General features: G+C 38.4%; 1 protein-coding gene across 1 annotated transcript in view; it reads left to right on the top strand.

Annotated features, from left to right (window-relative positions):
- The first annotated feature begins 1,316 nt into the window (after positions 1 to 1,316).
- The window catches only part of rars1 (arginyl-tRNA synthetase 1), a 118,711-nt gene continuing 93,064 nt past the window's right edge, over positions 1,317 to 26,963 (top strand). Inside the window, 2 exon segments of the mRNA XM_042756205.1 lie at positions 1,317 to 1,357; positions 3,635 to 3,742. Of these exon segments, the coding sequence (XP_042612139.1) occupies positions 1,317 to 1,357; positions 3,635 to 3,742 (149 nt within the window).

The following is a 26,963-nucleotide window of genomic DNA, read 5'->3' as shown; positions in this document are numbered from 1 at the left end:
AGCTGACAGGCTTACCTGTTCTAGTTTGTTGTCAAGTTGTGCACGAAATAGACGCTGTATTTTCGGCACTTTCCCTTCTTTACGTCTCCGTAATTTTTCTCTCTCGCTGCCACAGTCGAGCTGCGTTTAATCAAGACTGTTGTGCGTTCAGCACTGATGTGCGGGAGAGATTAGGACTGTTTTGAAAACTATCCACTAAAAACTTTTAATGTGTCACATCGTCTCAGTTTAATATATAACAAAAGATTTGATCGCAAAACACTTCAGGGAAAAAAGTCCATTACATTCAAATTTTGAAGTTAGACGATTTAAATATATATACAGATAGCAATCACACTCGGGCTGATTCGGGCTGAAAATGCGTCTGTTTCAGTCTTCGGCATCGGTGAGAACGATAAGGGGCCAGAGCCGCGCCGACCGACCCTCTCACAAAACACTGCTGGATGGACAGACGGCTGCCTTTTCTATCTATGGGCCGATCTCGGCTGAACACACGCGGCAGTCCACACCTCGGTGTAGTTGTGTGTATTAACCTTCGTCCAGAGTTTTGTTTTATCACAGACCGGGGCCGCTGCTATCAGACAGCAAATCATCTTCTGCCTTAAAACCTTTTTTTACGGTTACTCCTGAGGAGCTTTCGGCGGTAGTCCGCCAATGGCACCTCAGCAAAAACGGCCGTCGCAAATTAATATTTATGATTGAAGATCGCAGTTTGGAGCCCTGCATTCTAATGCATGCGAATGCCTCTGACCGGAAATGCAAGCTCCATGCGACGCAGCATCCGAGTTTATATAATACATCTTTAAAGATTATAACAATCAAATAAAAAAAATTTGCATGTGGTCAGGGATTGCATGTGGTCATGGAAACAGAACAGGGGTGGTAGCATTTGTAAATGCAAACACTTTTATCATGTTTTTTTTTCAGTACGCTTTTATTCCAAAGCGACTTACATGAGGGACAATTGGGAAGCAATTACAAAAACAACAAAAGAGCAATGATATATAAGCTGCTCCTAACAAGTCCTCAGTTAGCCATAATGCATATACGTAGCAAGGGCTTTTACATAAAATATAATAAATAAAAAAAGAAAACTATATATAATAGAAAAAGAATAGAGCCAAGCTAGTGTTAGAGGTCTTTTTTTTTTTTATAATGTATGATAAATTAAAAGAAAATAGTATAGAAAATACAAAATAGATTTAGAAAGGTAGTTAGATTTTTTTTTTTTTTAAATAGAATTAAAATAGTGAGTGCAAAAGGTTAGAGGGTCAAATAAAGATGGAAGAGATGTGTTTTAAAGCCGATTCTTGAAGATGGCTAAGGACCTTCAGCTGCTTCGGATTGAGTTGGGCAGGTCATTCCCACAGGAGGGAACATTTAATTTAAAAAGTCCGTAAAAGTGACTTTGTTTAGTTTTTTTTTTTTTTTTTTTTTTTTCTTTGGGATGGCACAATCAAGCGACGTGTCAACTTGCAGAATGCAAAGCATTCTAGAGAGGGCACATAAGTCTGAAGTAATGAATTTAGGTAAAGGGGTGCAGGAGCCAGTGGTGGTTTTTGTATGCAAACATCAATGGCCTTGAATTTTATGATTATATATATATATATAATATATATATATATTATATATATAATATATATCTATATATATATAATATATATATATATATCTATATAATATATATATATATATATAATATATATATATGCGAGAGTACAATATAATAAACGCTTTCAAAAGACAGTACAAGCACATTTCGGAATCCATGTTTGTGATAACTGAGGGAAACCCTTGGTAGCCTGATGATATATACCAGGGATCCTCAAATCTGGCCCACGAGATCCACTTTCCTGCAGAGGTTAGCTCTAAAACCCCCTAATCAAACACACCTGAGCCCATAGCTAATCAATGCATTCAGGTTACATTAGAAAATCACCAGGGGTGTATTCCAGAAAGCAGGAGGGCGTGTAACTTACTGTGAACTAAACCCTGAACTCTCGGTTGATTAACCCCCCCATAACCTTGCTTACTCCGAAAGTATCTGTGGTTCCAAAAAAAACAGGCGTCTCGGGTTGAGTAAGTTCATTATCAAATGGGCTCATGAGTATGTTCCTGGTTAAGACTCAAGACATTCTCAACAGAGCGATGAATCGCACGAGTCACTATAGAAACGGACGCTAAGAAAAGGCGCCAAGCTGCTTTTTCTTCTTCTTCCTTTTGTTCATTAGTGGGTGTTTACATGCTTAGTGCATATCGCCACCTAAATGATGGCTGTGCAATCATTTTTATTTTTTCCCTTTTTCCTATTTCAATCCTTGAGAATGTGATTATATTGTTTGGTTTTATGCGAATTATATATTTCCTAGATCATATCACGATATGTATTTTGATGATTTAGAATTTAGACATTATAGAAAATGCCAGCCCCTCCTCCTGGTGTGCAGATAATCTAACATGTAAATAAATAAAATGAATAAATCGATATATGTTAAACATTACCTTGTCATAAGTGTTTTATACCTTTCATATTAGATATTAGATAACAGGTCTTTATATATTGCCAATACAAAAAAATAAATATATTAGAATAATATAATTATACTAAACTATTACCTATCTCTGTCTGTCTTCTGCCCCCCGACTGAAGGCTCGCCTGACAGTGAAATTAACCCTGCGAACATATACTTGCTCCGGAGCAGTGAGTTAAGTTCCATAGAGTACGTTTGCTAATGACTACTAACATACCCTGAAAGTTAACCTAACTAACTAAACTCCGTTTTTGGAACCGAAAGTTGAGGTTATGCTCGGTTGCTGTTTAGAGATCTTCTAAACTTTCATACCCACAAGTGAAAGTTATGTCACATAACCCTGCTTTCTGAGAATAATACCCCCAGGTAGGCGAGTTTGATCATGACGTTGGAGCTAAACTCTGCAGGTGCATTGCCCTCCAGGGTTCAAGATTTGAGGAACCCCCTGATGTATATATGTTCCCGCCCATATTCGCAGTGGAATGGCGTCCGAAAAAAATCAGCTTTGCCAATTACAGGGAATAACATTACATTTATATAATCTAAAAAAATTGACAAACTTTTCTTCGTATTGTGCTGATAATATTTCACAATACATGTTTTTTTTTTTTTAAAACTTTCTTTTGATCAACCCTAAATCCACCGCACCTTGACATGAGCAGAGATAGTTATTTCAACAATCAAATATTGTTGTCATGCTTATTAAATGCGCTGCTGATTTTATTTTTTGTACAGTACAGTATGTATTTTTACACTATCAGAAAATTATCTTTTCCTGTGCTAAAATATATTTTGATGTAATGAGTGCTCGCCAAATGGAGTCAGATTTTGTCCTTCTTTTTTGTCTCTAGCTGATCACATGCCTGCTTCTGTATAAATAAAAACCAATCATATAGCTTCATGGTGATGGTGATAATTATAGACAAACCCATTCATGCCATTGTTAGTTTGAACTTCTGAAGTATTTCCTTGTAACTAAGGTATGGCAGTGTCTGTGATGTTAAAAGGATGGTTTGTCCTTGGCCTACTTCAGTTTTTTGGTGGTTTTTAATTTACGGCATCCAGGAAGCGAGAAATTAAGTTGCTTCAAGATTGAAATCGAGAGGCCTGAGAGATCCACAGGAGCTGAACTTCACATCTTTCACAGCTGGGACGTTGCGGGAGGAGAATTCTCGTCTGAAATATCGTCTCAACATTCCTGAAAAGAGTGAGTGTTGATTTTGCTTTTTCTTAATGAGGTGATTGCCATCTTTGTAGTGTGGCCAGAGTTGACCTCTGCCAAAGACAGTCATATGTTAAGTCATAGCATAAACTACTATCCCCGCAAGGGCTCGACATTAAGCCGTTGACGTGTTGTGCTTGTCCCTTTGGACAAGTAAATTAGTCATAATTCATTTGTCAGAGTAAAAGACCGTAATTCTCTCGGGGCGGCAAAAAAAGAGCTTATTTTACTTTTTCTTTTTTTTTCTTTTTTTTTGGTGTAAATGTAATACATTCTGAAGCTATAGTCTCATCAGTGCCCTATCAGGTCTTACTTTAATCAACGCATATTGTGTGGTATTTGCTTCTTAAATTGTGATTTCTAGGACACTTTTTAACTTTATAAAGGGCAATTATTTTCCTAACCTTACTAATCGTATGTGTCATCAATTGACGTCAAATTCTTAAAAGTTTATTGATACATTCATTCATTAATTAATTATGGGACTCTGTATGCCGCATAGTTACCATTCAAATGACAAGTCAGACATCAACAAACTTCATCTTTCCACAAAGAAGACGAAACACCTGAAGCATCTGCACTCGAAAGTGACATTTAATGTATTTACTCTCCGACTTTAAAGCTTTAATGAAGATAAAAGGTTCCTTAACATGCATTTACACAGGAAAATTGCAAATGCATAAATAATATTATTTTATAGATTAGATGTTTTTTTTTTTTCCTTTACATAACATATGAAATGTTGGAAAAATGCAATGATACTTTTTAAATATGAAACCAAACCACCAGTAGGTGGCAGCAAAGTCGTTTAAAACAATACTGTCTTTTATGAATGGCTCACGTGAATCATTGACTCAAAATTCGCTCCAAAAAATGCTAAATCATTCAGTAGTGACATCACTGCTGTGTGTGTTGCTCAGATAATGCGCAACTGTTGTGCTGGTGGGCTTTGCTTAGAACTATTTTCCCGCTTGCAAAAAAGACGGTCGTCAGTAATGTGTCTAAAAAAGTTCGGTTAATCATAATACTATTAGTTTTGAGAACTACTGCTGTATAAAATCAATGTCACATTTGCCAATCGTGCTGGTGCTTGGTCGTGTGAATTTGACTTATCATAATCAAATGTTATAGAGTATTTTTTACAATTTTTTTTCTACTGCTGCAGTATTTTTGTTCATGTTTGTTTCTTTTTCTGTGTACTGGTGCGTCTTAGTTTTGATTTCTCCTGATTCAGATAGGTCCCACAAGCCTCAACTGACGCAGCCTTGATACGTCAATCATTAATCCATTATCAGGTCACCGTTTACACTGAAAGTCATTTAATCAATCATTCTCACCAAATTTTGGTGCTTCCCTAATTAGTGTTTTTGTTGCCAGGTTACCTTGTCCTGTTAGGCAAGTAAAATGTCTCTTTCCTTGCCCCTTCACACATATCCAAAAAAAAGGGCTTCGGGCCAATTTTCATGTTCATACGTCCGATGCGGGGGACTGTCCTCCCTCCTATTTGAAGACTTCTCCTTTCTTTTTAATATTTTAGACATCCTCAATTAGTGATGAAACAAAATTGCAACGCTGGTGGAAACAACACATCGAGGAAGCTGGGCTAACCGTGGTTGCAAGAGCGTTAGCACGACAGGCAACTTCTTGTCCAAGAAGTTGTTCTTGTCCGACCCACCTCGCTTGTCCACGGCTCTTGTTCTCTCCAGACTATTGTAATGCTCTCCCTGGCGGGCCTTCCTGCATGTACTAATCAAGCCCCTGCAACTACTCCAGAATGCAGCAGCAAGGGTTGTCTGCAATGAGTCAAAAACAGCTCACGTTACTTACTCCTCCGCTCCTCATCAGGTTACACTGGCTACCAGTATCCGCTTGCATCAAATTCAAATTCAAGGTACTGATGCTTGCCTACAAGACGGAGAGACCACTGGGCACCTGCACCAACATACCCTAAGCTCATTATTCAATCTTATGCGCCCTCCAGAAGTTTGCGCTCTGCAAGTGAACGATGCCCCTTGTGGTGCCATCCCAAAGAGGTTCAAAATCACTCTCACAGACCTTTTCCTGGACTGTGCCCAGCTGGTGGAATGACCTCCCGATCTCAATTCAAACAGCTGAGTCTTTACCCCCCACTCATTTCAAAAACATCTAAAGACTCCATCTTTTTCGGCCTGCACTTAACCACTAATACTAGTACTTTACCTTTTCTTATCTATCATATTCAAAAAAAAAAAAAAAAAAAAAACGGCTACGTGTTCTGTACTAGACTAACTGAGACTTGTCATAGGCACTTGTCTAACCATTGTTGTCTCTCTTTTTGATCTGATTGCTTCTATTGTTCTCATTTGTAAGTCACTTTGGACATAAAGCGTCTGCTAAATGATTAAAAATGTAAATTTTAATGTAATGCTGGCAGCGCACCTGAACAGTGTCTCACGTTCAAATACACGCAATAGGCTTAAGCTTGCCACAAAGCAGATTGGTGATGATTTGAGAAGGCTTAAATTGATCAAACATAGGTTCACTGTCTGCCACTGGCTGCTTAGTCATTACTTAAAAACACTTAATTTAGATTTTCTTTTTATTTCATTTATTTTGAGATGTTTTAAGTTTAAATTTCAGCTCAGTGAAGCACTACCACTTTTTCAGTAAGTTACCTTTCTTGTAGAATTGTGCTTCAATAAAGAACTTTGTTGACCATAGACTTCTTAGTTAACCTCATTTAGGCTACCGTTCAAATGATTCAAATGACAAGTCAATATTGTCCTATATGGACCGCGATTATATTATTTTTTTTAATTTTATTTTTATTTTTTTTGACAAAAAGGTGAAATGCGGTGTTAAATGCAGTGCGGTCAAAATTTTAGAAAATTTAGGCGCACCAGTGCAAAAACAGTAAGTCTAGAGCCCTGGCAAAGCTTTATTACTTTGTACCAGGATCCAACAATCTGCACTGAAAAATGCATGATAGAATCAGGTATTGACCGAGATTAGAGGATTTTCATTCATTATTAACTGTTGATATTGGATAGTAAATTGTTGTATGCTGATTTTTGTTTTGTGTTACTAACACATTTGTGTTATTTTTTTTGCAATCACTAATGCTCACATTAATAATTTACACACTGTTGAATGCCCATCTTCAGCAAACCTCAAAATAATATCCGTTTTTTGGGTCGTACTTACAAAATCTGTGATGCCTAAATTCACTGTAACATTTTTAAAAAATTATTGATTTTAGTACAATAAAAATTAAGTTAAAATGGGATTTTTTTTTCCTTCAAAACAGTGAATAATTGAAGAGTTTCAAAAAGCTCCGTGTGGTTACTGTAAATGTTTCTTGCTCACTTTTCTTATATATATTTGTAGTTTGAATAACTGTGGAAAATTAAATCATCATTCTGCCTAATGTTTTTTATTAAATTGTGATCACGTTAATTAGCCTACGTTTCCCATTGTGTTAAAAACATTACACGACATACTAACTGGTATCTTGCCAAATACAGGTTTTACGATGTCTTTGTTAACCGATTACACTAACATTAGGTTACTTTAAAGGGTCCCTATTATGGCTTCTTTTACCAGGCTTGAGTTTTGTTTGGGGGAGTACTAGAACATGCCTCTCATGCTTGCTGTTCGTGGATATTCGTGGATACAGTATTATAATATTAGGGCTGCACGATAAAATTGCATGCGATTTTAATGTGCATCTTGTCAGTAAAGCCGGTTCTGTAATCAGCGGTAAATCTCCATCACCTGTGCACTTTCACATGGGCAGCAATTTTAATTAACCACACAGAGCCGTTGTTTACTGACAAGCTGCACAAAACGAACGGCCCCGGTGTAGTTAATGCTGTTCCATGTGAAGTGGTGCAGGTGATTGAGATTTACCGGTGATTACAGAACCAGCTTTACTGACAAGATGCACAATTAAATATCGCATGTGATTTATCGGGGTGCAGCCCTATTATAAATACCTTTCTTTCTCCCCAGCCTGGCACAAACGGCTGGATTAGTTCCAGGTTTGATGAAGGCCCGCCTTCCGAAAAACGGTAATGTGTTGTGATTGGTTGGCTGTCCCCAATGTGTTGTGTGATTGGCGAGACAGCTTAGACAGTGTTTTAGTACTGCCCCGCCCATTTGCCCAAAGCAGTAATTTTAGGCTTCTCTGGTATAGATTAAGGATGTCGTAAATATTGCCATTATCAATTTGAGCCGGATTCAGACCCTGGAATTTTGAGCGACGAGGACTTGCACAGAACCTTTGCTCCATGCAAATCCCGATAATTGTGCAATTTGTTCTGTAATCTCTAACATTATAACATGAATTGCAGTGACACGCATGTTATACAGTTGAATTTATTTATAGCATAGGCCAGTGTAGGGATGCACAGAATATTCGGAAACCAAAATTATTCAGCCAAAAATATAAAAAAAAAATCTCTTTTGGTGTTTCGAATAAGCAAAAAGGCCGAATAATATCTACCGAACGAACAATGCCTAAACTAACGCGATCAAATAGAGGCCACCCACTAAACATGTCGGCAGTGTGAAAGTATTTAAAACTATCAGAGAAAGGGACGCAGAAATTATTACAAGCATGAGCCACCAACCAGCAAGAGACTAAGTGCTGCATCACGTCTCCGATGAGATAGAGAGGTGGCTAGGTTAACTGTACTGCATGATTGAAATCATGACAATTACCTCAACCAATTAGTACATAAACTGCAGATGTTATATTTTCTAATGCAAGCACGAATTGCATGTTATTTCTTAGCAGCGCTGCATGAGCTCGGGCACCAGGGTTCAAAGTCCAAATGCGCAAGGAAAAACTGCCGCTTAACTTGTTACTCGTCAAGTTGCTCAGTCACATTAATTTTTTTTTTTTAAGCATGTGATATGTGCGACAACATCTTCCCCCAAATTCGTAATGACAATCATTTATAAATCTGCTGTTGTCAACAAAAAAAGAAGCCACTGAGATCTTCCTGCGGGTTTCTGCCAAATAAAAGCAGAGAAAAAGCAACCACTCCATCAACATTCATAATGATAGTAGTGTGTTTTTTACTGTCGTTCTGTAAAAAAACTAAAAAAATAAGACACTAATATGATATAATAATAATTACTCTACAACAGCTCTAGTAATACATTTATTATAACATTCACACATAGTGTTAAAATTGGGATCTGTAATATTAGGTTTTAAAAGAATTATCTTCTGCTCAGCAAGGCAGTGACTTTTATTTGTACAGTAAAAAATACATGGCCTATATTACGTCCTCAAAAATGGCCCAAAATATTAGTGTTAACTAACTTGAACTAGTATTTTTTGTTTTATTAATTTTACGATAAATTGTGGCTTTGGTTGTTATAATGTCTGCTTAGAATGTTAATATTATATTATATATTATAATGCAATAAAATATTTTTAACATTGTTTGGTTTGTTAATTTTTTTTATTTGAAAATCAGGAGAAAACCATAAAAAGCACATTTTGTCAATTTAAATTAATGCAGTGGTGAAAAGAAGAAAAAAAAAAAAAGGGGGAAACTTTGACATGGGGGAAAAATTTTGAAAAACTGTGTGTGGGTATACTGTGCCTTTGGCCCAGGCTGTTTCATTTTGTTCGGCTTCAGCTCTTCGCCAAGAATTTTCATTTCAGTGCATCCGTAGGCCCAGTGTTTCCCACAGACTTACACGCTTATTGGTGGTCAGAGTTTGAGGTTTCCCCGGTAACGGCTGGACACAAGCAGCGCTCTGCTCACAAACGCTGTCTTGATTAGACACCCTGGTTATATTTGATTGCGGGTGTTTTTATATCACTATTCTTGAAGGAAACAACTGTACTTCAGGAGGGGTTCCACGCCGACTGGATTTCTGCTAGTCGATTTACTTATTTTAAAAAATACTCGCAGTTAACTCGACTACTCGTGTGTTCATGCTACTGTAAATGAATAGAACATTAAATAGTTTTTATCAATAAACGTTTATTAATCAACTAATTAATACCCTAATGCAACAATTACATAAGAATACGTTAACTGTTCAAAACTTTATAATTATGTGGCATTACATAGTTTAAATTTTCATGTAACCAGTATTTGTATCTGTAACAGTCACAAAATTATTATCTTGTTTTCAGATAAAACCATGTGTCAGTAGTTTACTTGATAAGACCGTTACGACTATCTTTTTTTCCCCATAGTTATCACTGAACAAATATGCTGCTTAAAAGTAAATTATTTTTCATGTCTAAAAAAAAAAATTAATCCTATAAGCAGAGACGTCATGACAAATCGTTTGAGTGATCATTTTAACACGACTGGATGAATTCAAGGCGCACATTTTCATTACCAGAATTCTACTAAGCGAGTCTAATTGTAGACTTACTAAACAAATGTGCGTGTGCCACGCAAACCAGCAAAAGCTAAAGAAGCAAACATAGAAAATGTATCTGCATCTAAGGTTGATTATTAGCCTACTTTTAAGAGAGAGAACGGTTGGGGTTTTTGGAGAGACTGAGGCGCGCAACGCGGCTGTTTGATGTGGTGAGACGCGCTGTTATGTCCATTCATTCATTATTCATGTTCGTAGCCCTAGGGTTTTAAATTATTTGCCTTTTAAATATATACCAAATAGAGACCATGTAGATGTATTTTGTATAGGTGATTTACTCTCTGCCAAGCTCTGATTTCTGGAGAGATGCACCGAGAGCAACAGCAATGCGGTGTTTTGATTTGACAGTTTTCTTCGTCGGGCATAAAGTTTATATTCATGTCACTTCCACACACGTCATTATTGCCTGACTTTAGAGGTCTGTGTATAATATTGCGCTGATTCCCTTGCTCAACTGTTAACTAGCAAAGCACCAGACTGTGTGCCAGCCTCAATCCTAATATTCAGGCGCGACATTATTCCTTGTCTGTTATTCGTGTTTGAAGCATTATCCTTGCCATTCCGAATAAGGTTGCTTCGGTCACCGTCCCCTAATTATCATGTAACCTAGAGAAAGTGCCTAGAAAGTAACATCTACCGCAATATTCCAGGGTTGTTTCCTGGGTCAAAATTGGTCTTCGGTGGTGGCTGACCGATCATGGTCCTCCACCCACAGCAAAAGAGTACCCTAGTACCCCACATGATCCACAAGCCCAATACTGACAATAAATGTTACATTTAAAATAAATACAAAGAAACCCAGTTTTGGTGATTTTTTTTGTTGTTAACTTAAAATCCCCACTGTCAGGCTAGATAGCCAAAAAAAAAACGATTGACAACCTTAATTTAGTACATGTTAACATCATCGAATACCAAAGTCATATTTGAAATGTCAAAGGTATCACAAATTTATCTATTTACAAATTATGAGCAATTAATCAGACACAGATATTACCTGTCACTCAAAAAAGATCAAACTCTCATCCTTTCTTGCCCTCTTTGCAAAAAAAGCTGTGATTTTTCCCATGACTGGCTTTCATAGTTTTGAAAGATAAAATCCTTTTTTGATAGAACCTGATAAATTATTTTTAGTATAATTCATATCAATGTTAAAAAGTAACATTACAAGGTGTAATAGTGTAATTTTTTTCCATCCTAAAATGTAATAAAATAAAGCCTCTAGCTAGCAACAGCTTGCTTTGTGCTTTGATCTAGTTTCATCTCACTCCAGTGTTAACTTTAAACTAAACTGATTTTTATAGGTAATTTACTACACATTGTCATATGGCCTATACACATTACTGTTGATTATTAAGGCTTAATTTTCTACTAAACACTCTTGCTAAATGGGTAAGCACACTTACTTTCTCATTTCAGAGGTGTATGTTCTTCTAAGAAGTAATGATTTTGTTATACACCGATTCAGACACTGACAGGGCAGAACTACTGCTTTAACGCATTCATTATAATGAATCGGCTCAAAAGGAGTCCATTAGGGTCCGCGAATCGGACTTTAGCGGACGTGAATCCTGTGCTGTTAGGACATCGCAAAAGATTTGTCAAGACCCACAACATGGCTTTGTCGAAAGTAGTAAGAGAAGATAAGGTAACTTTTTTTTCACTACAATTCACAACACCCAGCGGTAATTCAGCAAAAATTATTCGTCCGAATGCAGCAACGTGAAACAATGGTTTCGGCTCTTCCCGACCTTTAGGAATAATTTGATGTTTGATGCGAGGGAGAGAGTCAAAGACAGAAACTGAAGACGGAGAGTGCGCGCGCGGGGGAGGGGCGCTGTGCTCGTTCTCTCTGTCACGCCTCTGGCTGTACCTTCTTCCTCCACAAAACCCAACTACACATCAAATAAGGCTGGTGGCGGACAAAAAAAAAACTCGTTTTGGCGGCCGCCAAAAAAATGTTCAATGTAGGAAAAACCCTGAAATTATTGTAATCCCTACAACTTTGCGTTGTTAGGCAACTGTCTGCATGCATTGTGGTTAATGCACGAGCGAGTATCTATTGTTCCTCCGCACAGCGCCGACTACTGGGTTAAAGTAGTCGATCACTCGACTACCCGCCTAGTCCTGTGTAACCCCTAGTCGTCGAAAGGCGCAATGGCATCTGCGATAACATGAAACGCGATATTGGTGTCAGCTTGTCAGTAGATAAACATCACCCTCCTGTCTATTATAGACTGCGCGGGGGGCCATTTGCAAAGCAGTGTGATGGCGATTTAGAGGTAAGCACGGAACCAGATTTTACTGGGGACTAGATGCCATGATCATATCGTTAAATAATCCGCCCAGACCTAAGACATTACATGCATGATGAATGAAAAATTACATCCAATTGTTTCTGAAGACAGTTGGTTTTGTTTTTTTTTTTTCCTTCAGAAATGGTGATATAAAACAACCCGCACACTCAATGTAATGGGAAAACACTGTAGTCTCACAATTTAAATTGTAAATTCTGCAGCTTACATCATTGTCCAGTCTATGGACTGTCAGTAATTTATTATAAAATCGGTTTCATAATGGTAGGCATACCTATCTTACAATAATTACTCAGGTGCATATGAGAATCACTGTAATAAACCTTGAAGAACATTTTCCTCAATCGGCATCTTGTTTGAAATGCCTCATCAGCGTTCTAACACAACCTCGCCCCTCCCGCCCCCCACCATTCAATTTATGTAGGCGTGATTTATTTTATGAATTCGAATGGTCCTCTTTTGTGACATCACAAAACCCAGAAAACACCATGTATTCCTAAACGACCCTGTCGTTGTAGATTCGTTGAACAAGGGCATTTTTTTTGAAAACAAAATCTCTCCTTTGGCTTTGGGATTTATGAGATTTGTAACTTTGTAGCTATTTATTTAAGGCCAAACATACACACTAGAACAAACGGTCGTCTATAATGTGAATCGCAGGGCCACAAACGTACAACCTCCCACAAATAAGTGAAGTGTTGTGATAGAGTGGTGAATGTGGGGTGAATCTTGGAGAGGCACTCCATATCGCAACTAGAGGTAGGTTATAACGTAGAATGCCTCAGGTATGCATGCACTGGGGCTAAGCCTGCACACGTTTGCAGATCACACCTTGGATACAATTTTCCTTAGGCTACGCTAACAATGACTCAATGGCTTATCCAATACTTTGATGCAATCTCTGATATCATTTATTTTCGGCCACCATGACCCTTCTTCCTTGCATAGTTTAAAGTGGTCGACGATAGATGTGTAATCCATACATATACATACAGGGTTTCCCTCACATTGATTTATTTGTGGCGGACCACCACAATATCAAACCTGACCGGCTCCACAAAACTATTGTGTCCCAAAGGCATTTGAATTGCACTTCTTTGAAAAACAACAAAAAATAAAAAAACCGCATGCAGCACTTAGAAACGTTTCAAAATCAAAACTGATGCGGGTGTTATTTACTAGCACTGGGATTTATGAAGGAAACCTGACTGTATTTAGCAAAATTGTCGAGTTAACTTTCATTTCATTCATATGTGTGCAAGTTCTATGCTGACTACAAGGACAGCTGCTTAGGAGCTACAGCGCTTGCTCTGCAACCGGTGGGATCCAGAAAAGTGGATGACCTCCTTACTCTCCGCTCTTAAAGCGCCCCTGCTGGCAGAAAATGACTCTGTATTATATATGTCTATATAAAGGCGGGGGGTGCTGCCACAAATCCATTAACGTATATGTGGGAAACTACCTGTATGTGGCGGTGAAGTAGAGAGGAGAGCAGAGAGAGAGATTTCTCATATATCCCACTCTTTTTGACCACACCGGCTTCTTGTTCATTCTCTGAGAAACCGCTGCCTCATTTCATTTCCTATCGTCCATGTTTAAACGCTTCTCATAACTATATTAAATACGTTATAATTGGAACAGTTCATTGTTGGAGCTGGACTTGGAATGAGAGAGAGAGTGAGAGAGCAGAGCAGGGGATGCTAGGAACAGTATTAAGAAACCTTTGCTTTAGGACATTGATATATTGAACTTGTGAATCCATTACAATCGCATAATAACAGAATCGCGATTCAGATTGATAGATTTTTTTATATGCACCTCTAGTTTTTTCTTCCCCTTCTCTAAAGCCTGTGTTATACTTTTCTGCATGAGCAATCCGGGACGCGTACATGGGGTGAACAGCACGGACACGGACTACTTGTATTTATATGTACCGAAAGCGTATGGCTTTGATGGTCCGCTCCACACAAACATTGTGAACAAACATTTGCCCAGAATTATTGCACAATCTGGCTTTCTTTATAGTTGTTTTATCGATGGATTTGTCGAGTAGCAATGGACTTCTTCACACAGCCTGCGCATGCTGCACTCACTGGGTGCTGTTTGCAAGCCTACTGAAAGTATGCAGTGGTCACAAAAACTGGAAGGTACGCGGATGTCCACTACAGAGCCTTCACCGCACCCTCTCCGATGACAATTTATGTCACGCATACCATAGTTGGACACTAGCGGGACGTGGAAAGCATTAACACGGCTTAAAGCAGTGCAGCATGGTCCTCATGGCCTTGCTGCCAAACAGTAACTTGTGTAGTCCCTACCAGCCATTTTTGTAGTGGCATTGAATTGCGAGAGTTTTAAAAGACAATCTCAGTTTGCATGCGAACAATCTCGGCTTTCATAACTTTGCAAAATATTGTTTACTGCTCAAAAAACATAAAAACACTCACTAATTTTTTAAAAATGGTAAAACTGCAAATAACCAACCACTTTCAGAATGATGCCTGAGATGTGAAAGTCCTGTGCATTATAGGCGGGATGTTTTTCCCTCTAAAGAACATAGCTGCCCTACTCAAACCTTCTCCCTCCCTAACTCTTCAAAACACCATCCTTAAGCATGGGAGGGATTGTTTTATTAATGTGACTGTTTCCTTTTCACTTGTTCTCGCCTTTTGCCAAAAAGTGAGGAGTTAATCATACTTATCTTCTCTGTCGTTGGCATTAACGAATAGATACACAGATCACAGGAAAGCTCACCTTTTTTACATTTTGAGCAGTTTCCTTCTCCATTTCAATGTTTCATTTTGTTGTCGTTTGTGAGTTTTCAGGCCATAGCAGTAATTGGGTTCAAGAAAAAGCCATTTTTCAATGTTTACTCTTTTGACTTAGACTGAGGGGAGTAGGTTGAGATATGACCGTGAGATCCAAGCTCTTGACCTCTTTTAAAATGCTTCCAGGAGGAGAAGATTGGATAAAGTGCGGTGTTAACATTATCCTGTCCTACCTCTATGTGTACAGTAATTGACGTTAACACTTCTATTTAACCTCCGGATTAATCTGGTAACACCCCCCATTTCTCCCCAGGTCAGTAGGGATTACATGCCACTCCTATTCAGGCAACAAGAAGAAACTGGTGGGCCGAAACACCCCAACTTTTTTGCTCTTCAGCAAATGATTCCACTCTCACAACTTCATGGAAAGCTATATCTGCTGGATTGGCTGCAGTGCTTTCGTGTACTTGCCACGGGTGAGGATTTAGATACCTTAAGGATTTCGAAACTCTGGTAGCAATACAAGATCGATACCTGGAAACTTTGTTTCTTGAAAAAATATTTTACTACAGAAGTTACTGTCATCCAAAAAACAGAGTCTTAAAGTCACATACACGTTTCTGGTTCTCTACCTGAATCCATTTGACTTGCAAACGTTTCAGCAGTAAGTCTAGTGCAAGGTAGAGACACTGGCTTCAAAGGGGAGCTACCTCTAGCTGTCCCCATTACAAAAGAGCCTTGTGAGTTAAAGTGGTCATATGATTCTTTTTACAACAAAAAATTGTTTTCTCTTATGTATTTGGTGTACCAGAATATGTGTTGTCCCTGCTGATTAATGTTCAAAAAACACATTATTTTCAAATACTGTATCATTATTGTGGTTTCTCTATGCCCCGCCCCGCCCCTCTTCAAGCGCAGCGTTTTTCTACAAGGAAGTCCCTCCTTCCGACACCTCATAGTCTGCTCTGATGATTGGTCATCTGACCCAGTGCATTGTGATGACCGAACCACAGCAAGCACATCGTCTGAAATGTACGCAAGAGCATCTTTTAAATACATTTTCCTTTCCTTTCCTGTTGTCTTTAAATAAAAATAATATTAAACAAAAATTAATATAAAAATACTATTAAACAAAGTGGTACGCGACATTAAATAAAGGTGTAAATGTCGTGGAAATACTAAAACATCTTGTCACATCCACAATAAGTAAGTGTTAACAGTTAAACATTGCGTATAAATGCTGTAGTGAATTTTGCTTTCCGCCAACTTAGGGAGGCGAATAGTGTAGTGATGGGTACTCGCGGCCCAATGACGTTATGGATATTTTGATCACTTGTCACTTAAGGTGTTGGTTATAGTCATCCCACTAGAAGATTGGTGGGAATCTATAACTTGTAGAACCTCTTCTGTATCATCAACACAAGAAGACACAAGTGTAATAAAATTAGATTTATTAACAAAAGATAGACAAGGAGTACTCAACAACTACGAATGAATACTCAATAAATGAAATGGGAATAAAGGTGCATACGATGTATTAAAATGCAAGTGATTATTTTTGGAATGTCTTGCAAATGTCAGAGCTATGTAGATCCTGGAAAGATATAACTGTTGCTACTTCTGAGAGAAATAAGGTGCAGAACCCTAGGTATGCAACAAACAAATGAAAGATCTTGGGATAAACTGCAATAATCTATATATAATCTAATATAAATTTAGAAAATATCATATAATGATAATATCTAACAAGGTCCAAAGTAGGGGATGGGAATCCATGGGTATCTCACGATTCGATTAGATTAGGCATTCAGAGGCCCCAACTATTTGATTATGATGAACGATTGCAATCACACATGTTTGTCATAAACATCCGGTAGTACCATCTGTTAAGGGTGGGAATCTTCAGGCAGCTTAAAGATCGCATCCCCAATTCCGATGTATGGGAGTCCCGATCCGATTTCCAACACGATTCTTGAATCTACATTTGTTTTTCCCCATTAATTCTTCTGCTGTACTACTGTACAAATACATCTTTTAAACTTAACATCGTAAATAGGGATTGGCTCAATTTTGATTATTTCCATGAGCGATCGGTTGCGTTATAAATTAGACGAATCAATTAATCGATTAATTGGTTAACCATTATGCTTGCAAAATGCTCTTTGCATGCAGGCACGCACGTCACGCGGCATGACAGGATGTGCAAAAAACCCCAAACACCCACACAACGCTTTCTCACTTGAAGTAAAGGGGGGTTTAGTCTAAATAAATTGCCTAGTAGCAGAGGACTGTACCAATGGAACTAGTATGTGATGTTATGATCAGTTTCTTAAAATGAAGAGCGTTGGAGCTCGCCTATAAACGTTGGAGGATAATTTGAGTTTGTTGACGTGTCCCTTGCAGTGAGGAACGCTCTAAACGCGCCTCATTAAATCGGTTTTCGTGGTGCATTAGTAGGTTTTATGTGTGTAACCACCCCATTGCAATGTTTTTCCACTGACATTATGGTATTTAAAAATCAATTAATCCCAAACGTAACTGTGGCGCAAGTGTGGATTGTGCTGCACATTAAGTGAACTACATTGGCGCTGCTTGCAACAAAAACCCACTGTTTGCTCACATTAATTTGATCCTGCGGGATTCTTTACTAGAAAATGTCAGATTAAAAATTTTTGCTCTCCGTATGTCCGATTTGTTTTTAAAAATCATAAAAAAAAACAAAAAAAAAACCTTTTCCGCAAAAAAGTGTTCCCCTTTCATTTGTGCGCACACATAAAAAACATAAGGTTTGTGCCTAGAGCCCTTCGCTAGCGGGAAGGGGGGGGGGGGTGGGGGTTGGGGGGGGGACTGTTTTGTTCTTCTATCCAAGGCTCCATACCGCTGCCCACGACGAACTTCTGACCAGTCCACCATTACCATACCCAGCCCGCTCCCAGCAACGTATGTGTTACACGCCCGGCCCGCTCCCGCACATATGTATGGCCACTCCCGCAGCACACCGGCAAAACTCCTGAGAATTTATATCCCCCGCACCATCAATTAGAGATGCATTGATTTGGTGTTCTCCTCGTCACGTCCCGCGGAAAAAAAAAAACAAAACGTTATTTGTATTGATATATTAAAGAGTTCATGGGGTTGTTTGTTGTCGTTTAACTGGCCTGCCCCTGGTGCCCAATACCGATGAGTCTCTCTTCCAAGATGCGCCCACGAGACCACTAAAGGCCCGCTCTGAAGAGCAATGGATGCGGGGATACTAAAGATGAAACGTGCCAGCTTCTTGATAGCGCGGGGAAGCGCTCTTGTGTTGAACGTGTGGTTGCTTGTTGTAAACTGTAGTCGCACATAATTTAGGCGAGCTGTCAGCTAAGGTGATTTCCATGTGTGAATACCATGGTTGAGGGTTCTTTTCTACATCTATTGACATCTTTCCATCTTCTCCATCATGTAGCTAGGCAACCTCCCTATCCCGCGTTGTTTTTTTTTTTGAGCCTGGTTGATATTCCAAGACGTGCTTTTAGCCCGACAGCACTTGCATAAAATGGTTGTTTGGTCGGCCTGCGCCTCTTTTTGGCAACAACGAGCGTTCTTCTGTGTCGATGTTCTACTAGTTCTGCAGCATCCATTCTTCCTGTAACCGCCTGTTTCATTCACACATACTCCGTCTACGGTGGGGCAGCGTTTGCAGTCCGCAAACTGATCCGCGGACTGTTTAGTCACACAACACAACCATTTGTTCATTGTTTTTGATTTCATATCGTGTAAAAGCAACACACACACCACAAGCAATCCCACAGGTCTTAATGAACTTTGTTTTTCTTCCTCCATAAAAGTGAATATATATATTGTTTTCCTTGTTGTATCTAAAAGTGGCTCTTTTTCTTGTTTTAAACCCTATGAACCAAAAACCCATGTGTTGCGTGTGAAACAGCTTTTAATTAGTATTCATTTATTGTGAAATGACTGCGTTTCCGTGTAAATCCATGTTCACTTTTTTCCGCGAACAATGCCGCTTTCACAATTCAGCGCATGCCAGTCACAGCAAAAAATAGACTCTGTACATAACGTGTTCGCTGCACTGCTGCAGACGCACCGCTCCTTGAAACGCACTGACGGACCGCAACCTCGTGCAGTATGAACGCTTGGAATCCGTTAACATTGGTGCGTAAAAAAATACATAATGCATGCGCACTGCCGACGAGTATGTGTGGAGAGCAGAGCGTTATAACGTAACACCAGAGCACTACTGTGTTTACCGCTGTTGCTGCTTAGAAGTGCAACATTTTAAAGGGGTCTGTCTGAAAACAGTGTGCGGCGTCGCAGCATAACGTTCCGAGGCGTTGAGTGATTAAATACATCGGTATGGCGGTATATTACAAATGAACATCGTAATGAAAATATACACCGGTTTTCGGTTAATAAACCGGTATACGCCCAGCACTAGTAGCCTGAACTAACAGTTACCGTTCTGTCTGTCCGCGTCACGAGCATAAATATTTACGATTAGGGTGGCCATTTCCATAATTAAAAAGGAGGACACTTTGCGGCATTTAGTGAGGCAAGAATAATTGAATTGCATAGGACTCTGGTGTACTCGCCTTATACAATGTACTCGTAATACAGTTTTTGTCCATTATATCGATGGTATCAAAATACAGTGATTCTGAAAAAGCCTACTCTATTCATTGCCGGACAATTTGATGTAGACCTATGTGTAACAGAAGAGGCAAAAAAGTGTTTGTTCACAGTATTTGTATTTATTCAAGACATCGTCTGTTTCAAAAAAGTCTTGGCACACGTGCCTGAAAACATAAATTTCTGGACTTCTGGCAATAAAAAAAATAAAGCAATAAATAATCTGGCAGACTGGCACAGTGCCAGAAAACAACAGCGGACACAGTGTGCAAAATCCATGAAAAGCGTTCTCTACTGCTTTTTGCTTTGAAATTCGTGGCTTTTTTGTCCATTCCAGATTAAACGAGGTCTGAACGTTTCGGCCATGCTGTTAACGTGCGCATGATGAACCGTTTTTTTAGCCAGCATGTGGAGGCTTGTTTATGTTTTTAACCAATTATATATCACACATTTATTTGACACCGCATTTCAGCCAATCGTTTCTTGTGAACCATAGATCTTATGGCAGACGACTATGCTGCTTGCGTCCTAATAAAGATCTTGGAGAGGGGTTTTATAGGGCTGATTCAGCGCAAAATCCAAAAAGGAGGAACAAATGATGTGTGTCGAGCTTGAGTCTTACGGCCGGAGGCCGGACAGGGGCCTTAAAATCCGGACTTGTCCGGCCAAAATCTGGACGTATGCCACCCTATTTACGATTATGACGGTACCAACGAGCAGAAAACTCTTTACGATTATACTGTCACATACGAGCATAACATCTTTAACGATTATACTGTTCACATACGAGCATACATCTTTACGATTATACTGTCACATACGAGCATAAATCTTTACGATTATACTGTCACATACGAGCATAAATCTTTACGATTATTATTTAACTAATGACAATTAGTACATTTTTAAATACATAATTACTTATCAAAATATCTCCTCATGAAGCATAAACATAATTAACCAGAAAAAAAAAAACTTTACTGTGTACGTCCTGTTCGTCACTTGCCATTGGAAGCATCATTGAAAGCAGCCTACGTTTCTGCTTGAATCACTGCAGCTCATCTGGCAAAACCTACGGGGAGGGGGAGGGGATACACCGCTCTACAAGAAGTATTTTTATTGTGATTTGCAGTACCAGTTTAGGCCACAATCCTACATACGGCTCCTTTAAGTCAGATATATTTCGCATATTTAAAAAAAAATAAAAAAAAAAAATGAAAACAAAATTGTTATTTTTTTTATTTTGGGCCTATTACTTAGGCTACATAGGCTATAACATTTTTTCCTTAACGCATTCCATCTTGTCCCATCGACTTGAGAACCTGTGCCCTAGGTACTGTAGGTCGCATGCAGAAACTTGTGGAACGATGCTCGGCGTCACCGTTTAGTGACCATCAACTGAATTGCTCCGGGAAAACGTATTGTCTGTGTCGGTCACACAGCGCCTATTTAAATCCGCTGTTTGAATCCAGCAATTATTTATTTACAAAATATAAGCTCTGGTTATGACAAGTGTGGTATAAAAGTTTGTTTATTAGAGGAATAATAGGTAATGTTAGATCGCGAGCCTGCCTCTGGATGCCGTTCGAGCCCCATAGCCTTTATTTACGCGGCTTTCTTCTGGTTTGCCGGTTAGTCACGAATTTCCTTCCACAAATTCAATAACATTATAGGCATTGTTTATTTTCCTAAAATCTTCACAGTCTACCCTCTAATTTCGCAGGTTTTATTTTATTATTATTTCACTTTTAATAACTGGTTTTCGCATCTCTTGCTAGTCTGTGGTAAACATGGGGAAGCGGAAATGTGTTAAAAGGTTTTATTGTTTTTTTAATTAATTAAGAGAATTAATTCGAATTCGAAGTTTATTAAATTTGTTCCCTTATTTCATCTTAAATCATGGTTATTTAGGGAACAAAATAAATGAATGTGAAACATGGGACAGTTGCCAAAAAATTTAATAAGTCACAGGAATACGACATTAACAAGTTGTAGTAGATAATAAATGAATAGAAAAACTACCTGGCCTGTGTCCCCTCAAAAGTGTGCACGATATGAAACAGTTTTATTCTGATGATGAAATGACTTCTAGTATGTTAGTCTTCATTTCTATTGCTTTTTATGTTGAAGAACTTATGTTGTTTCTATTTTAATGTACTTTAAAGTTTAAATCACCATTAAAAGCTTAATGTGTACATGTGAAGAATGATGATGCTTTTAATAGATACCGTCACCGTCCACTACAGCCGCTTCGCACGTGGGTTACGCATGAGCCGCACGCAGCCCAACATTAAATCGGTTTAGATCCGACAGTCGAGCATGCCCTAATCGATTGCATCTCGTATCGACAATTAATCGATCATCGGATTAATCGTTGACATCCCTAATCGTAACAAAATTGGAGTTATATGCTTTTTTTTTAATAGTTGGAATCTCTGTATGTCTGTACTTTCCATCTTTAAAAAACAGGGCTGTGAATCTTCAACTGGTTCCACAAATTTCAATTCAATTACTTAGTCACCTCATCTCACAATGCGTCACATTCACGTTTTCATATAACTGACATGGCTACATTTCAGAATTTTATATCAAATTTATTTTGTGCAAAATTAACTTTTTTTTTTTTTTTTTTTTTATGATATAAGCACAGCAGCTACTTTTAAAACAATACTTATTTAAACTAAGTGTTCTTAAGTGTCCGAAAGTTTAACAGGAAATATTTGAGATTTTTCTTTTTGTCTCAGCATTATTGCCGTTTGATTATATTGATGAGATCATCGATGGTGGCAGCTTTAACAGGATGCATTCACACTAATGCACAGATCTATTTCGATATCAGATGTTTTATCCCTGCTCTAAAAACATAAATGACTGTGTGTGTACATCAATTTCGTATAAAAGTATTCGAAAATGCAAGTGCATTTAACCGCAGCCACGACTGAGCTTCAGGACAACAAACACAAAGCACACGTGAAAGTCTGTCAGTGCGCGAGCTTCATGCATCTAATAGTACTGTATTCCAAATGGCATAAATGAAAGCATATCTAAAGTAAAACACACAGCGGGTGGAAGCACAGACTGTCAAGCAAAGAGTGCGTGTCTCACAAGCGCAAATTCTGTGCAATGAAGCCCGCAGCTTCTCTAGCACGCACACGTGCCATATGCGGGGAAAAATAAACGAGCTCAGAATCGATTCTGAAATGTTCAGAATCAATTCAGAATCGTTGAAGAAAGAATCTCGATACATTTGGAAAATCTATTTTTTTTTTTTTTGTTTTCTCCCACCTCTAATGCCAAGGTCTCTGGAAGAGGTTTTGATAAGTTTTGATTCGGTTCTCTGTGGTCAAGTGAGCAGTCCGGTAGCGGTGACTTCATCCACTGGTTGTGCTGGTAACAATGCAGTGGGGAGAGGAGCAGGAATCCGTTTCGACAGCTTTGAACACGAAGCACTGGAGGATGCTGATCTCCTGGAGCACCAAAGGGTCCTAAAATCTGTAACATGCAGATGTGGCCCTGGAGTAGGTGCAGAAGGTCCTAAGCCTGGAACACGCAATCAAAGGTACCTTGGAGTGAAGGTTTGCTCGCCGGAGCTTAATCTTGTTGCAGATGTCTGTGTGTCTTCTGCCTCTCTGGGCTAGAGACTCAGAACTTGGTCGATCCGCTTTGTCTCTCTAGGCTGGATACTCAGGACATGCTGCATCTGTTGTTGTCTTGCTGGACGAAGACTCTAAATGAAGTCTGAAAGAAGATTATCAAGCTTTCCTCGCAGGCTGGAGGTTCAGAATGTGGTTGTATCTGTTGGTGCCTCAAAGCTGGAGACTAAGGACTTGGTATCTGTTATTGCCTCTTCCCTCGCGGGCCCAAGGCTCAGAATGTTGGTGATCTGTTGCAGACTTTTCCTTCACAGGACTTAGACACAGAACGGAGGTTGATCTGTTGCTTATGGAGTCAAAGTAATATCATATATATACGCAAAAAAATAAAGTTTTGCAAAAGAAAATAAAGTTTTGCAAACGAAAATTAAAGTATTGAGGAAAATAATTTTGCTTTTTGCAAAAAAAATAAAGAATTGCCAAAACATAAATGATACTGCGTGAAAGAAATGATTTTGCAATACATATTTTCCATGGTCATATCTATTATTTTATTTGCAACACTGATTTTATTTTGCGTGTCGGTCTAGTTTGAGCTTGCGCTGCAGTTTTTCCCGTGCGCTTCATTTTTCTGTGCATCTCGCTTTGTGGGCTGTTTTGGACGTGGGGGTGGAGTCAAGGGGCAGGAGCGTGTACAATATGCCTCCCTGGAAGTGGCGTCATCGGCCCGAGACGCAGCTCACTGACTCCAGGTACTGTCATTGATGAGCAGATGCATGCGAGTGGATAATCGCTTCCTTTTATTCACAAGCATTAAAACATGCATGGTTTTGTTTTATTAACTTTATTAACAAATGTATGTGTGTATTAGCAGCGTTTGCTCAAGTTAAAGAAGTTGTTTACCATGCACATCTGCTGTTTATTTCTCTCGATGTGCACTCTTTTACTGGCATAAAGTTGTGGCTTGACGTTGGACGTTTCGATAATCGCAAATCTAGGGACCGTCTCTAAAGTTACATGCGAAACTACTACTACACATCTCTTTCGTCAATAGCATGCAAGGGAGAATACCTACAGTCATGAAAACAACTGTTAACTGTTTATCCAGGTGTCAACTATAATGCACACCTTTTATATTTTTTGATAATTATTAAAATAAACTGTAACTCATATGTAAAATATTGCTACTTTTCATTACCAAATGGACGTAAAAACTAATTAAAGCTAATAAAGCTCAAATGAAAAAAAAAATAGCAATATTTTACATATGATTTACAGTTTATTTGAATAATTATGAAAATATGAACATATTTTTTGTGCATTATAGTTGACACAAAGATGAACACTTTACAGTATGTTTTAACAGAAGTTAGTCATTCTGTTCAAATGCTATTGAGCATTCTGGCAATTATTTTAAATTTTAGCCCATTCGGTAATGACAATGGACAATAGTTTGTACATTTGATTTACCAGTTGTTTTTTTTTATTTATAATGTTCAAAAAATATAAAAGGTGTCATTATAGTTGACACCTGGTATGCACATTTAACAGTTGTTTTCATGAACTGTTTAGTCATTCTCCTTGCATGCCTAATGACGTTAGAGAAGTTATAGTAGTTTCCGCAGATAAACTTTAAGACTGTCCCCTAGATTTGCGAATATCGAACGTCCCAACGTCAAGCCAACTTTTATGCCAGTCCCACACTTTTATATCATTAAAATGTGTATTGGTGTTCATTTGGTTCACTGCATGTGTATTTACAGTTGTTGTTTAAGATCCTAACCAGTGGGAGGACGCCAGCGCACATAAGCGGTCTTTGTTGGACATTTAGTGTTCAGAGTTACACCTGCTGGTTTTAAATGTAAAATTATGCAATTCACCTTCATAAACTATAACGTACATCATTAAAGAGGTCTACGACTCCTTTTTTATATCGAATCTGCGTACTTCTGTTTTCTTTTGTACCTAACTCCCTGGTCATAAATGAATAACATGACTGTCCATTGTAAGATGAAAAAAAAAATTAAGCTCGAATCTTTTTTGTTTAATTTTGCCACGAGTTAAATGCATAAAACAAACCCGAGTGACCATAGCAACCTGGAGATATCAGAGATAATCATGGATACTGATAATAATAAATATTTTTTATCCATTCCCAGCAGTCCGTTGATCGTGTCTTTTTAATGTAATATATGTGCATATAATGCTTTTATATTTTTTTATTTCATAATCTATATAATATATATATATATTATATATATATATATATCTATATTATATATATATATATATATATCTATAATATAATATATATATATATATATATATATATAGATATATATAATATATCCACGTGGTGATGCTTGCAGCACTGCTGGTGGTTGAGGAGAGACTCCCACCTGATTGTACAGCGAATTGTTGTGTACAACCATACTTTAAGAACGCGCAATAGAATAATCGCATCAAGTGTCGTTTATTCCTATTGGCTAACGGATATAAGAATCTGAAATAATCATTATAAGTAAATAGAGGGCTATATTTTTTAGATTTATTATGGTTTATATTTCCGTTTTGCTCTTTGTAATTTGTGTTAGTGCTAAACTAATTAAACGTTCTTTGTTAAATTAGTTTATTCATTTACAAATGGAAACGATCGAATTAATTCAAGTTAATAATTCTAAGTATTTCTTATTATAGGGTTTGCTGTGTAAATTTCATCCTCTAAAGTGCACTTCCAGAAAAAATCTGTATTGACCATGTCCGGGCTTTTAACAGTAATAATGCTATTATGTCCAAATCTCTTCAGGGCTGGTTTTTTTCCCAAAAGCATCGTTAAACTAGCAGGTACCTCTGAACTAATGCGAGTGTGGCAACCCACGGGTGCATGTAAAGGCTAATTGTTGCCAACCGATGCCACTCTGGAATCCCAACCAGAGAAATTAGTGCCTCTAGAAGGACACGCAAGTTCCGCCACCAATAAACCTCAGAGAACATGGGCAACAATACATAACAATTTACTTTCTTAAATCAGAGTCCCTTTAACAATCATTACAACTCTCGGCCTCAGCAAAGCACAGCGCATCCATACAGAGTTTAGCTCTTTTTAAAAAAAACGGGAATGTCACAGGAACACCAACTAACTAGGCTTACCATCAGGGTCCTGCTGTCAGAAATCATTCCTTTTACCAGTGCACGNTAGTGACGTTAACAATGACGCTGACCTCAAGCACAGGTCTACCGCCCTTTATATCCCCATAATAACAGCCAATTGGCTTACGACCCACATAATTATTAGGGAAAGTAATGGGCTTCCCCACCACATGAACAAAGAACGCTTCTGTGCGCTGGTGTCCTCCCGACCACCTGTTACGCGCTTTTAAAACAACACTGTTAATACCCATGCAGTTACCCAAAATGCCACCCTCAACACCTTTTTCATGCTACATAACCGTCTGCCCATCGAGAGAAATCAAACGCCAGGATAGGTCACCACATTCTTTAGAACCTTGAGC

The sequence above is a fragment of the Cyprinus carpio genome, unplaced genomic scaffold (assembly GCF_018340385.1).
Source record: "Cyprinus carpio isolate SPL01 unplaced genomic scaffold, ASM1834038v1 S000006811, whole genome shotgun sequence".
NCBI classification, from domain to species: domain Eukaryota; kingdom Metazoa; phylum Chordata; class Actinopteri; order Cypriniformes; family Cyprinidae; genus Cyprinus; species Cyprinus carpio.
The sequence above is the reverse complement of the archived record's forward strand: the minus strand, read 5'-3'. Positions and strand labels throughout refer to the sequence as shown.